The sequence below is a fragment of the Doryrhamphus excisus genome, chromosome 2, assembly GCF_030265055.1.
Source record: "Doryrhamphus excisus isolate RoL2022-K1 chromosome 2, RoL_Dexc_1.0, whole genome shotgun sequence".
NCBI classification, from domain to species: domain Eukaryota; kingdom Metazoa; phylum Chordata; class Actinopteri; order Syngnathiformes; family Syngnathidae; genus Doryrhamphus; species Doryrhamphus excisus.
The window spans coordinates 30,228,006-30,241,968 of NC_080467.1; the positions used below are offsets into that span (position 1 = coordinate 30,228,006).

At 46.4% G+C, this 13,963-nt stretch overlaps 2 protein-coding genes across 2 annotated transcripts; one reads left to right on the forward strand and one right to left on the reverse strand.

Moving 5' to 3' along the window:
* Positions 1 to 1,172: 1,172 nt before the first annotated feature.
* Positions 1,173 to 8,472, forward strand: LOC131111487 (transmembrane 9 superfamily member 2). Its single transcript, XM_058064103.1, has 17 exons — positions 1,173 to 1,476; positions 1,898 to 1,965; positions 2,055 to 2,148; positions 2,407 to 2,534; positions 2,616 to 2,745; positions 2,864 to 2,991; positions 3,643 to 3,757; positions 3,849 to 3,928; positions 4,020 to 4,125; positions 4,323 to 4,455; positions 4,548 to 4,667; positions 4,736 to 4,793; positions 4,857 to 5,016; positions 6,088 to 6,239; positions 6,324 to 6,435; positions 6,510 to 6,681; positions 7,811 to 8,472. The coding sequence occupies exons 1-17, from the start codon at positions 1,339 to 1,341 to the stop codon at positions 7,876 to 7,878; spliced, it is 1,962 nt and encodes a 653-aa protein (XP_057920086.1). The 5' UTR covers positions 1,173 to 1,338; the 3' UTR covers positions 7,879 to 8,472.
* On the reverse strand, positions 8,363 to 13,047 carry gpr101 (G protein-coupled receptor 101). Its single transcript, XM_058064104.1, has one exon. The coding sequence runs from the start codon at positions 12,547 to 12,549 to the stop codon at positions 11,212 to 11,214; it is 1,338 nt and encodes a 445-aa protein (XP_057920087.1). The 5' UTR covers positions 12,550 to 13,047; the 3' UTR covers positions 8,363 to 11,211.
* Positions 13,048 to 13,963: the final 916 nt, after the last annotated feature.

Consider the following 13,963-nt stretch of genomic DNA (forward strand, 5'->3'; position numbering starts at 1 on the left):
TGAATAAAAATGCATGTTTTTATAGACGGCAATGAAATAATATCCACAAATCACTATAATCTTCCTTTATTTTCAGATGAAAGCATTTTCTAGCCTTGCCCGACAGGAACCTTATTTCATTTATTTCATACACAAATAAAAAGCGATCCTTTCTAACGTGCGTCAAAAAATGCAAAACGTTCCCTGGACAGCTTTTGTATACAAACCACCGGCCCTGGGAGCGGTGCTTTGGCATTGAGGTTCCCCTTCTTATCTCTCTAACATGAAAGCATGACATATCAAAAGCATTCATATTTTGACTACGCATGTATACGCAGGACTTTAAAATATTTACAGGCAAAAGTGTTACTTTCGTTGTCACTGTCGTACATTTTTACTTCCGGTTGCTGATCAAGTCAGTTCCGCGTTTTTCGTGGAAGAACGTCACCACTGATGATGCCAGGCAGTGGGGGCGGGCGATTGGTATCGGCTTGATACCAAGTACATACAGGTACAGTATTGCCGATACCATATTATGCTCTTTTTTTGTTGCTATGTTTATAATCTGAGACAAACACAGGACATATATTTTAACCAAACAAAAACAAACACACTGAACTGTCCCATCCTTCTGTTTACTACCGCTTATCCTCCCTAGTGCGCAGTGCTGGAGCCTATCCCAGCTGTCCTGGGGCGAGAGGCGGGGTCCACCCTGGACTGGTGGCCAGCCAATCCCATTCCCAACCATTCCCACCCACATTCATACCTATGGACAGTTTGGAGTAAACATACAAACTCCACACAGAGTTTTTACATGCGGAGAATTGAACCCAGGTCTTCCTGATCTCCTGACTGTGTGGCCTGCATGTGAACCACAAGGTCACCGTGCGGCCCACACACTGCATTGTGAACAATCTAATAATCTTTAAGACAACAGTGGAACAAAATATTCTAATTGTTTGTTTTGATTTCAAGCAAGTGTGTCTGGACGCCATATTCACTGATACAATTCTTTTGAACAAAACAACAACAAATGTGTGCCCTGTGTACCAACTGGGATAGGCTCCAGCATAGCCTCACGACCCCAGTGAGGATAAGCAGTATAGAAAATGGACGGATGACAAATATCGATCTCTTGACAACAGTGGAGCATCTCAACCGATACTACTCCGGTGTCGATAATGACGGTGCTTGGATCGATCCGCCCACTTCTTCCAAGCAGGCAGACAGCAAAGCAACGCCAAGGAAAGCGTTGGTTGACGGTGCTGCGTTTGGAAGCTGCGTAACAAGCTCGTCCTCTTTATACAGGAAAAGACTAGAAATTTAACGCAGGGATAAATTTGGCGACCGGAGAATAAGATGAGAAGGCGAATAGAGTTGGCTTTGGGGCTACTTTGCTTGCTAGTTTCCCATTTGTGTCCATGCTCGGCGTTCTATCTTCCGGGTTTAGCCCCTGTTAGCTTTTGCGAAGAAGGCAAAGGGGGAGAAGATTGCCAGGTATGAAGCCTTGACGAGACCCAGATGATATGTGTTATGTTATGTTATTATATCGAGTTTCCTGTTGAATTTGGAGCTGTGACTCGTTTGTGTGATTTTTGTCGCTAGCTAATGTCAGCCATTCCCCTAGGCCCCGTCTATCGCCTGCAAACAGCAAGAGCATTGTGCTCGCTATGCTAGCTGGATTTGTTGCAGGTTTTGACGTTGAGCTGTCAGTACTTTTACCGTACTACTAAATACATTGACCTGATGGAAAGAACCGCTTATAGCAGCAAACACAGTATTGTTTGAACATGTAAACGACGATCACTAATTGACAACTGTGCTGCTTTTCGGACAAGTTGAATGTGCAAGTGACGTGAAACTTGTGGAGCCCGTCTGCACCAAATGAACCATAGCATCGACCTGTCTTTCCTAACAGACCGAGATCCAGCTGTTTGTCAATCGCTTGGATTCAGTGGAGTCAGTCTTGCCTTATGAATACGACGTGTAAGTGCGCCTTTATGTCCTTTGTGCCTTCGTAAACATACAGTGGCCATCTGAGTAATCCTATATTCCCGATCTTGAATTGTTTAAAGCTTTGACTTTTGCAAGGATGCAAAGGAAATGAGGCCTTCTGAGAATCTTGGACAGGTGTTGTTTGGAGAACGCATCGAGTCTTCGCGGTACAAGGTGGGTGTCAAACCAAACTCTTGATTCTGTATTTGGTCCTTGGACCATATGTGCCAGTAGAGGGCCGAAGCACTGCAGGTTTTTTCTCCGGCAGGTGATTGAACGATGGGCTCCTTCCCGCAAATTAAAGGAGGTGTCGATCAAGAAAGTCTCCTGCTTTAGTGACCGGCTGGAAAGAAAACCTGCACTGAATCCCCACCCACCTTGAGTTTGTTCATCTTCTATTGATTCAGTGTGACACCCCCTTTGCTTTTGCAGTTCAACTTCAAACAAGATGTCAAGTGCAAGCCTGTGTGCACAAAGACCTACAAGAAGGAGAGCCAAGAGGACGTAACCAAGCTGGACTTCCTTAAGATGGGAATGCAGCTCAACTATCAGCACCACTGGTGACTTGGTGACCTACTCTTAGGATGACAACAGTGAGGAAAATGAGGACTTTTCTTTGAGTGGCACCACTGTTGTTTCAGGATTGTTGACAACATGCCGGTCACGTGGTGTTATGATGTGGAAGATAATCAGAAATACTGCAACCCGGGCTTCCCTATTGGCTGCCTGGTTACCAGTGAAGGCAGACCTAAGGATGCTTGTGTCATTAATGTGAGTTCTGACATATTTCCATCCTTTTTTGTCGCGTACACTCTCATAGAATTCCCTACAGAGACGCCATAAGGTGTTTGTGAGTTATGTTCCGATGAAGCAAACATATACGTTTCAGGCCGAGTTCAACAAGAAGAACACATTTTACGTGTTCAACCACGTAGACATCAAGATCACTTACCACAGTGGGGAGGCAGATGGATGGAGAGGAGCTCGGCTGGTTGCTGCCACCCTGGAGCCTAAGAGGTAAAGACTGCTACTGGATATACGGGCTCAACGCAATGCACTCTAGGACACTGCTCAACTTCAACACGGAAAAGCATCATCTTTTGTCCATTGTTAACTACCCACAGTGAAGTAAGCTTTTCACCTTCTTAACCTCACAGTACTGCATAACAAAGTTCAGTCCAGCTAGTCACCCGTGCCGTATCGAAATCATAGCCATCATCAATAAAACAAAAGACTCCATTGATCAGATTCATTGCCATCTAATCTTCCTTCAAGCCCTATTAAAGGCTAAACGTGTCATTTTTAACAGTCTTAATATTATGAGAAACAAGCTAAATAATTGAAGGCAATGTAGGCTGATTAAAAGTTCTGCTACCATAGTCAAAATACTGAGAGGGGAAAAATGTCACTGTTGGAAGGGGCATGCTGAACTCACCATGAACCGGCCTGAAAGGTGAGCAGTTGACTTTGCACTCTATCCTTTTTGCTTTGTTGGCACTTGAGCCATATTGGACTAAGCAGCCAGGACAGACTCGGGTAACTTGGGTGCCGCATTTACGCTTCTATGGTTAGCGTATCTTTTCCATCACTCTGTGACAGCGTCATAAAAAAGGACGAGGAGAGCAATGGAGATCCTTTCCAAAGTGTTGTATGTTTTGCATTGAACAGCATCAAACACCCAGATGAGAACAACCCAAACTGTGAAGGTGGCACCCCGATGGAGGTACCTGGCCAGTTTGACAGCGATGTCTCCATCGTTTATAGCTACTCTGTCACTTTTGAGGTGAAGCCTTTCTACTCCGAATGTAAAGAAAAGCAGATCCACGTGTTGATGAATGTAGCTCTAATGGAAAATATTGACCTCCTTTTCTCAGGAAAACAATAAAATCAAGTGGGCTTCCCGGTGGGACTACATCCTGGTCTCGATGCCCCACACAAACATCCAGTGGTTTAGGTCAGTTTGCTGCCAAAACAGCATGTTCCCACGCCGTCTTTGGTACTTTGTGGCACAAATGTGTGTGTGTGTGTGTCTCTGTCTCTGATAGCATCATGAACTCCTTGGTCATCGTCCTTTTCTTGTCTGGCATGGTTGCTATGATCATGCTGAGAACGCTGCACAAGGACATCGCCAGATACAACCAGGTGGACCAGGTAACAGCATTAAATATTTCCTACTTTGTCGCATTTCATTTGGGACGGGAATGTCAAATCTGCTGTGAAGGCCTGAAGCATGGAGCTGTAAATGGCGGGATGAATTGGAGTCACTGCACACCCCCTTAGTCCACTTGGTGGAGGCTTGAACTTCGCCTTTTTACCACACGTTGTTGGTGCTTTTGCTGTCCCCGCAGGAAGACGCCCAGGAGGAGTCTGGGTGGAAGCAGGTGCATGGGGATGTGTTCCGGCCACCCAGGAAAGGCATGCTGCTTTCCATATTCCTCGGACAGGGAACACAGATCTTCATCATGACCTTCATCACGCTGTGTAAGTAGCGGTGCTCATGACGGACTGGACCATTGTTCCGGTGTAGCCATACAATGTGACGGTGATGATGATGGACTGTCCTCCCTCTGTAGTCCTGGCCTGCCTGGGCTTCTTGTCCCCAGCCAACAGGGGCGCCCTGATGACGTGCGCCGTGGTCCTCTGGGTCTTGCTGGGCACCCCTGCTGGCTACGTGTCGGCACGCCTTTACAAAAGTAAGACGGGAAAGTTGCTGTGCAAAATACAAGTTGGCGTGTGTTCATCTTCTCAACATTTTTTCCAGCTTTTGGCGGTGAGAAGTGGAAGACAAACGTCCTGTTGACAGCGCTCTTGTGCCCGGGGTTGGTTGACTGTCACAAAATGTCTCTTAGGCGTTTCCCTTATAACTGCTGACTCTTCCTCAGGATTGTGTTTGCCGACTTCTTTCTGATGAACCTGATCCTTTGGGTGGAGGGATCCTCGGCAGCCATCCCCTTCGGGACCCTGGTGGCAATCCTGGCCCTGTGGTTTGGAATTTCCGTGCCGCTCACCTTCATCGGTGCCTACTTTGGCTTCAAGAAGGCAGTACGTATGGCGTAGGCTCCAGTTTTACACTTCTGATGAAAATGACAAGAGAGCACATTTTGTGTTGTTGGGTCTGAAGGAGCTTCTAAGTACAATGAAAATGCAAAAAGAAGAAATGGAAGTCAGACAGATACATACATGTTTTGAGTAAGCACTTAATTCCAAACAAGCAAAGTGCGAAGCTCTTCATTCAGGGTTTTACTGTGTGAAGTAGGGTTGGGCAATAAGGACCTTAGCAGGCATCACAGTATTTTTGGGATGTATCACAACGATATCAAATTGAAATTCAGAATCAGAATGCCCTTAACAACTTCTGTGGGTGGCTTCTGTTCTCTATTTTATTAAAAGCACATCAGACCAGAACGCAGCCACAAATTGGCCGCATCACCGCCAAGAAGCGCTTTGACAGAGTAAGACTCATCACTGCATCAGCAGGGTTGAAGGCATGAGAAACTAGCGGTGCTTCTGCATTGCCAATTGGGCTATCGCAGGGGTCAGCAACCCGCGGCTCCAGAGCCGCATGTGGCTCTCCAGCCTCTTTGTTGCGGCTCCCTTTGCAATGCTTGAATATTTTTTAGCACCCGTGTGGTGAAAATGCACGTCTTTGTTATGAGTTTACAAAAATCCAACTTTGTGTGAGACCATGAATGCATCCTGACTTGAGTTCTGACTGGTGACTGAATGAGCAGACAGGATGCTATCCAGTTCTCTCTGACAGGTTAACATGAAGGGAAATGAGTAATACTTTGAGTTATTTGAGTTATTAATTATTATTAATGAGTTATTTGACAATTCTAAAAAATAAATTAGAGCTCATTTAAATACAAAAGTTTATCTCCAGTACTAGCAAGAGTACTCCAAAACATACAACGTTTTGCGGCTCCAGGCTATTTTTCTTTAGTGGGCAAGTGGGTGAAATGGCTCTTTTCATAGTAAAGGTTGCCGACCCCTGGGCTATCGTATTGTCTTGTTCCTTACTTCGTTCCTTGTTGTTTGGTCTAAAAGCCAAATCAAAAGCTTGTTGTCACTTTTGTGGTTGCACTGGAAACGTGCCTTTTGGCTTCCATGCAGGCAATCGAGCAACCGGTGAGAACCAATCAAATCCCTCGTCAAATTCCCGAGCAGTCGTTCTTCACCAAGCCCATCCCTGGAATAGTCATGGGGGGCATCCTGCCCTTTGGATGCATCTTCATCCAGCTCTTCTTCATCCTCAACAGCATTTGGTAAGTATCTAATGGCAGCGGTCCTCGCCTCGTCTGCCTCATGTCTCTGCCTCATGTCTGCTTTTTTAATGTGTTTATGGAAAGGTCCCATCAGATGTACTACATGTTTGGCTTCCTCTTCCTGGTTTTCATCATTCTGCTCATCACGTGCTCAGAGGCCACCATTCTGCTCTGCTACTTCCACTTGTGTGCTGAGGTACAAGATGCTAATGGCCAAATATAAAATCGAAGCATGACTCCCATCTTCAATCGCATTCCTCATGTGTCCAGGACTATCACTGGTGGTGGCGTTCCTTCCTGACCAGCGGCTTCACTGCTGTCTACCTCTTCATATACGCAGTGCATTATTTCTTCTCCAAGCTGCAAATCATCGGCGCGGCCAGCACCTTCCTCTACTTTGGATATACCATGATCATGGTCCTCATCTTCTTCCTCTTCACAGGTGGGCCTGAAAGGGGCGTGCCATTTTACTGGCACTCAACATTACTATCAGGATCTCCATCCTGCTATGAGATTGTCATATTCATGCATAGTTGACCAGGAAAATGTCCTGTATCTCCATCATAACATCATACATCGTGAAGTTCTTCTTAGGCTGACGAGTAACAAGCTCTTCAAGCGCCATCTTGGGACTGTTGAAGCCTTTTCTTTATTTGTGCCACTTAGTCTGCACAGGTCAAATAGTTATAATCTAATCCCTTTTCCTTGAACACGGTCTGGGTCCGCCTCCAAGATAACCCAGGATGACTGGTGTTTCTCAGCGAGATCGAGTAAAGCTGGCAAAAACATGTTGACGTTATCGTAACACCAAGCCGCTGGTGGTGGGGGGATGAGATGTCAAAAGATTATCATAGAAGAAATTATCCAAGGATCACTTCCACTCTTGAGCTAAATAATCCTAATCTCCCCTATTTCACCCCTCCAACCAAACCCCTTATTTTTGTCTCTCTCGCCCATTCCCCCAACTTTTGGTGTCATCTTCATTCATGAGCAGGAAGATAAACGCAGAGCAGATTAGGACTGACTTCCTAACTTAAGCACAGTGTCTGCCAACAACATGATATTTGCTTGAAAACTCGGTGCTGCATATGACGTGCAATTTGTAGCCGTATGTAGAGATATGAAGCATCTTATAATAAGTCACATGACCAACGCACGTCCGAGCTCCCCACTTCACACTTCCCAGTTCCATGTTGCCACAAAATGGCTACATGAAGAAAAGCGGAACAAGGGTCTTGTGAATGCATTCCCTGAAAGAGGTTGTGATGCTATGTAGCATAGTATAACATCTTGTACACTAGTTGTCCACTAGGGGTCAGTAATGTTGACTTTTACTGGGGCTCTAACATTAGGAAGTGGAAAAGTGGTTTTCTGTGCTCTAACTCCCCAAATATTCCACGCACATCCAAGGAATCCTACCTAGTGGAAATGGATGTACCACAGTGGGGTGTGGAAGCAATGAAGCTCATCCAGCAGGGCTTACTTTGCCGCCCTCAGTCTCCTCTTGGATAAAATGAGTTGTCATCCTCCGTTGTTGTTGTTGTTGATTGTTGATGTCTTTCCCCCCCCAGGTACAATCGGCTTCTTTGCATGCTTCTGGTTTGTAAATAAGATCTACAGCGTGGTCAAGGTGGACTAGACGACAAATGGAGTGAGAGTCAGACTTGAGTGGAAGCTGTCAGATGGCCGCCCCTCCTCCGAGGCGTGGGTGTGTCATCCATGTGTTTTGAAGGACCAGAAGTGAGACATCATTAAATCACAAGACCCAAGAGCCGAGCCCGTCCTCTTTCTGTGCTTTAAACCTCTCTTGCTCTTTTTAAATGTTTTTTTCTCCCAGCGTTCACTTGACCCGATCATCTTCTTGTCTTAGTGAACAGATTGTTTTGGTGGCTTGTTTTTTGAAAGGTAATGTCTATTTAGATTTTCTATTCCATTACATGTCAAATGTTGGGGCTTTTCTTTGGACTGTGAAGATGGGAGAAAAGCTAAGCGCTTGTACATATATTGTATAGATGCAAAGAAGGCTTTTAGCTACAGATTGGCCTTGCAATCCTGGACGATATCAGCGTGTAATTGTAGGGGAGACATTTTCTATGTCAACATTGAATCCAGTGGGAGGGGGTTGTTTATTACGGCATGTTCCAAATTCACTGCTGATTATAAGTGCATTGTTTGCAACACTGTTGTCACTCCATCTGATGTTTAGCAAATATATAATATGAATGTATTTCTACACCATGTATGATTCTTCCTTGTTGGCAGGTGTGTCCAAGGCTAGCTCCACAGCTTTTTACCATCATCATCACAGCTCCACAGCTTTGGCACCGTTACCGCTAGTTTCCCAACTGCCTCGCATAGTTTGGCTTCCGGTGAATGAGCTGAAAAGGTAACGGCACAAAGACCCTTGGACACCCCTGACCTACGTATTTATTACATAGAATGTCCTGCATATACAAAAGCCAAAGCTTCAATTTAGATTGGATGTTTTTGTATAAAAGTACACGTAACTCTTAACCATAAATAGAAATCACTCTCACAAGACATTTTGAGGGTAAACGGGGAAATGATGGCAGACAAAATGAGAGAATAAATAGAAAATCAGCCTTACAACGAAGCAGTACATGGTGCTGTTCTGATTCAGCAAGTGTACAATGAGGTCTAGAACAGGGGTCGGCAACCTTTACTATGAAAAGAGCCATTTCACCCACTTGCCCACTAAAGAAAAATAGCCTGGAGCCGCAAAACGTTGTATGTTTAAAACAACATTGGAGGGAAAAAAAAAGACGAGTTGGAGTACTCTTGCTAGTACTGGAGATAAACTTTTGTTTTTAAATGAGCTCTAATTTATTTTTTAGAATCGTCAAATAACTCATTAATAATAATTAATAACTCAAATAACTCAAAGTATTACTCATTTCCCTTCATGTTAACCTGTCAGAGAGAACTGGATAGCATCCTGTCTGCTCATTCAGTCACCAGTCAGAACTCAGTCAGGATGCATTCATGGTCTCACACAAAGTTGGATTTTTGTAAACTCATAACAAAGACGTGCATTTTCACCACATGGGTGCTAAAAAATATTCAAGCATTGCAAAGGGAGCCGCAACAAAGAGGCTGGAGAGCCACATGCGGCTCTGGAGCCGCGGGTTGCTGACCCCTGGTCTAGAAGAACAGCATAAATAAACAAACAGCCCATAATGTCTGTCAGCAGGTGCTTTACCAACATCAATACGCAAGTTTTCCTTTAAAGGGGACCCATTGTGCTTTTTCCACTTGTTCTGCTGCAGGAGCCGGACTTGCTTATAAGGGTGTGCCTGGGTACGCTTTGCTGTACTCCACTCCAGAAGCACTGCACTTTAGTGAAAATAAGGACTTGTCTGTAGCATTATAGAGTGTGCATGCATCCAAATGACAAACTCACGGCCAGTCCCGTGTAATTTGTACATGACCCCATTTCCACTGCCGATGTGCTCAGATTGTCCGCACTCTGTACAATGTGCTACCCTCGCGTCCGGCTCCTGAACTCCACGGTACCAGAGTGCCTCTGACAAAGTGTCCGGCAATCAGTGCTGCTCCTGGGTGAGGTGGAGGCATTGACCCTGACATCGGGCTTCTCCTGAGCGCCACTGCACCAGCGTCGAGTTCATACACGGTAAGTCGGGGGTCTCCAGCCAGTAGCTCTCCAAAGGCTTCATTAGCAACTCCTACACCCACTAAAATTGGGAGTGTGGCCAATCACTGTGGAGTGGGCACATGGCTGGAATAAAACACACCCTTTTGGAAATCCAGCTGGACTGCTCAGGTACGAGCTTATTGTCAGGCCTGTGTGAGCAACGCCCCTTTGGCCACCCCAGGAATCCTGTCATCATCATGAAAAGCATCACTGAAAATCAGCCATCTTTCTGTGATGTTCTGATGAAAAAAGTCATCCCACGATGCTTCTTGCTTTGGGGGGGTAGAAAGAAAGCTGTCATGCCGTTTGATGTGTTTTTTGAAGCTACAGTCTTTTAGGAACACCTTGCACTGTGAAGCTAGCTTAGCCAAACTGAAGGTTAGGGGCCCAAGTGGGTTGCCTGTCCTGACCTCCTCGTGAGTTTGTGTACAGTATGTGTGTGTTCCATGGAAACACTGGTTATGGTGTATTGTAGCACGTGTTGCTCTCATTTTGGTCATTTGGTCGTAACGTAAGCAACATTTCCATTTCAAGACATGAAATGAGGCCAAGTGAAGTCCCTTTCGCACAATGAGTCGTCCCGAGGCGCTTGGACACTACTTAAGGTCACAGCCCAGTCCAAGGCTTCGTTTGCTTGCATGCTCAAGCAGATTTACGCCGGCACGCCGTGAGCTCAGCAAAGACAATCCAAAGCAAACGATGACAATGCTGGATCCCTGCAGCAGATTGACATCTGTAGAGGCAGACTGCAAGGCTGCGTTGACCAAACTAAATGCTTTGGTGCGCTTCACTTAGCATTCACGCTGGTATGTTCCAAAGCAGAATGGTGCCTGCTGGCTGGGATCCGTAGGACATTTAGTATTTTGCTATACTTAGCAGCTTCCATTTCACAAATAGCTTCTAAAGCACACGTTTGAATTCACATTACTGCTGTCTCTCACAAACAGATCCTGGCAGCGAGACAGAACCATTTTAACACTGCTCCGTTTGTGTTTGGTGTGCACCAGGGTTTGGACCATTGTGCTCCCACTGACCAAATGAAGCATACGAGAGCTCCTTTCAGGACACGTGTGAACCCACTCTAAGTAGTGTCTACACTTTTACAAGTAGCGGTCGAGTCTAGTTTAGTCTAGAGACGAGTTTACAACATAAGACTAATCACTGGACTCCAAGGTCAAGGTTCCCACACCCAAAACCCCTAAAGGTACAATGATGTACGTACTTTAGACCCTCAGCACCAAGGGGCACCTCAAATGTTCTCACACAGACAGTCCCATAGTAGCCATTGTCAGGTTTGTCTTACTCGGGGAGTTCTATGTATTTGGGCTTCCCGTGGGCCACGGGCTCCCTGTCTGAGCTGACGCTGGTCGAGGTGGTCTCCTTGCGGCTGTCCCTGGACCTCCTCTCAAATGTGGGAGAAGATGACGTGGTGCACTCCTCCCACGTCTGCATGGGAAAGACCCTGGCGGCCAGGCTGGGCGGGTGAGCCTGCGCCCCAGAGCAACGCCCCTCCCCAGCCGCTGTGGTGAGGCAAGTCTTGGCAGCCGAGCTCTGGCTGGGGCGGCCCTGCTTGCAGAGCATCCCACACAGCAAGGCGAGGAACTCCTTCCTCACGCTGCGGTGCATGTATCCGTAGATGTACGGGTGCAGACAGCACTGGAGAAAGAAGAGCACAAGGGCCAGAGAGGACAGCCAAGGGGGGACGTCTGCTCTGGCGCTCATGGATATGGTGTTCAGGACACTGTAGGGCCCCATGCTGAGGATGTAGGAGGCCATGATCACAAAGACCACACGTGCCGCCTTGCAGTGGTAGTGGAAGCGTCGGTGCCTCGCACGAGCCGGGTAACCCTTAGCCGAGTACGGGTTGTTCGGTGAGCTTGCCTGCTGGGGTTGGGCTCCCTGGAATTCCTGGGGGCAAGCGTGGGAGTGGGATCTTGTCTGTATGGGGTGCACAAGTGCGTTCTGCCTCCGGGCGGCTCGGAACACCATCCAGTAGCACCCCAGCATGACGAGGACTGGAAGCCAGAAGGAGAAGGTGGCCACCACAATGGAGTAGGACAGGCTGTAGGACCACACCACCGAGCACATCTTGTGATGCTGGTTAAAGTCAATGGTGCCCCAGCCGTACAGCGGGGGCGTGCTCTGCAGGAAGCTGAGCACCCAGGTGGACACGATCAGGTTGGTGCCCAGGTGAGGGGTCATACGGGTGGGGTAGGACAGAGGGTGGATGATGGCGAGGTAGCGGTCCACAGAAACCACGATGATGGTGTTGACGCCGGCAAACGCAAAGAGATGCATGAGCACCACCAAAGCTTGGCACAGCCGGGCATCCAGGGGCCAAACCCCCGGCACGGTGGCCGCGATGGCAAAGGGCATGACCAACACGGTCTGGAGGAGGTCGGCCAACAGCAGGTTGAGGACAAAGCGGTTGGCCACGTGCAGGAGCTGGGGTTTCCGTTGGAACACCAGCAGGACGATGACGTTCCCGAACAAGGACACGCACACGATGAGGGAGATTAGCGCCATCTTGAGGACGCTGTTGGTCCACGCCACACCCCGGCTGACCGAGCCGGACTGCGAGTCCCCGGGAGTGTCAGTTACGTTGGGGACCAGGGCAGGTGCTTGAGAGGTCGTCATTGTTGGGACGGTCACTTCATTGTGTTTTACTTCCTTAGCTTTGGGAGAAGAGGGCCTTTCTCCCGCGGTCCAAAAACCCGTGGCCCGTTGGAAACGCCGCAGTTTGTCTGTTGCTTTACACGACCACAACGTGTTTCAGTCCATTTCGGTCCTGTACTACTGCCTGTGTACACCTCTACAGCGATACTGCTATAGTCCGATACTGCTATACTCCTTGCCTTTGCCTACTATACTCCTGTTCCTGTACAACTATAACATTATACTCCTATATTTGTATACTCCTGTACTCCTATCGTTACAGTATATGCAACTATACTCCTACACAACTATCCTCTAGCCGTGTAGTCCTGTAGTCCTACAGTCCTATGGTCTGATGTGTGGCCCTATAGGCCGATAGGCGTATAGTCCTACAGTCGTATAGTCATATTGTTGTATAGTCCTACAGCCGTATAGTCATATTGTTGTATAGTCCTACAGCCGTATAGTCATATTGTTGTATAGTCCTACAGCCGTATAGTCATATTGTTGTATAGTCCTACAGTCGTATAGTCATATTGTTGTATAGTCCTACAGTCGTATAGTCATATTGTTGTATAGTCCTACAGTCGTATAGTCATATTGTTGTATAGTCCTACAGTCGTATAGTCATATTGTTGTATAGTCCTACAGTCGTATAGTCATATTGTTGTATAGTCCTACAGTCGTATAGTCATATTGTTGTATAGTCCTACAGTCGTATAGTCGTATTGTTGTATAGTCCTACAGTCGTATAGTCGTATTGTTGTATAGTCCTACAGTCGTATAGTCATATTGTTGTATAGTCCTACAGTCGTATAGTCGTATTGTTGTATAGTCCTACAGTCGTATAGTCGTATTGTTGTATAGTCCTACAGTCGTATAGTCGTATTGTTGTATAGTCCTACAGTCGTATAGTCGTATTGTTGTATAGTCCTACAGTCGTATAGTCATATTGTTGTATAGTCCTACAGTCGTATAGTCATATTGTTGTATAGTCCTACAGTCGTATAGTCGTATTGTTGTATAGTCCTACAGTCGTATAGTCGTATTGTTGTATAGTCCTACAGTCGTATAGTCATATTGTTGTATAGTCCTACAGTCGTATAGTCGTATTGTTGTATAGTCCTACAGTCGTATAGTCATATTGTTGTACAGTCCTACAGTCGTATAGTCATATTGTTGTATAGTCCTACAGTCGTATAGTCATATTGTTGTATAGTCCTACAGTCGTATAGTCGTATTGTTGTATAGTCCTACAGTCGTATAGTCGTATTGTTGTATAGTCCTACAGTCGTATAGTCGTATTGTTGTATAGTCCTACAGTCGTATAGTCATATTGTTGTATAGTCCTACAGTCATATAGTCATATAGTCCTATAGTCCTGCAGTCGTATAGT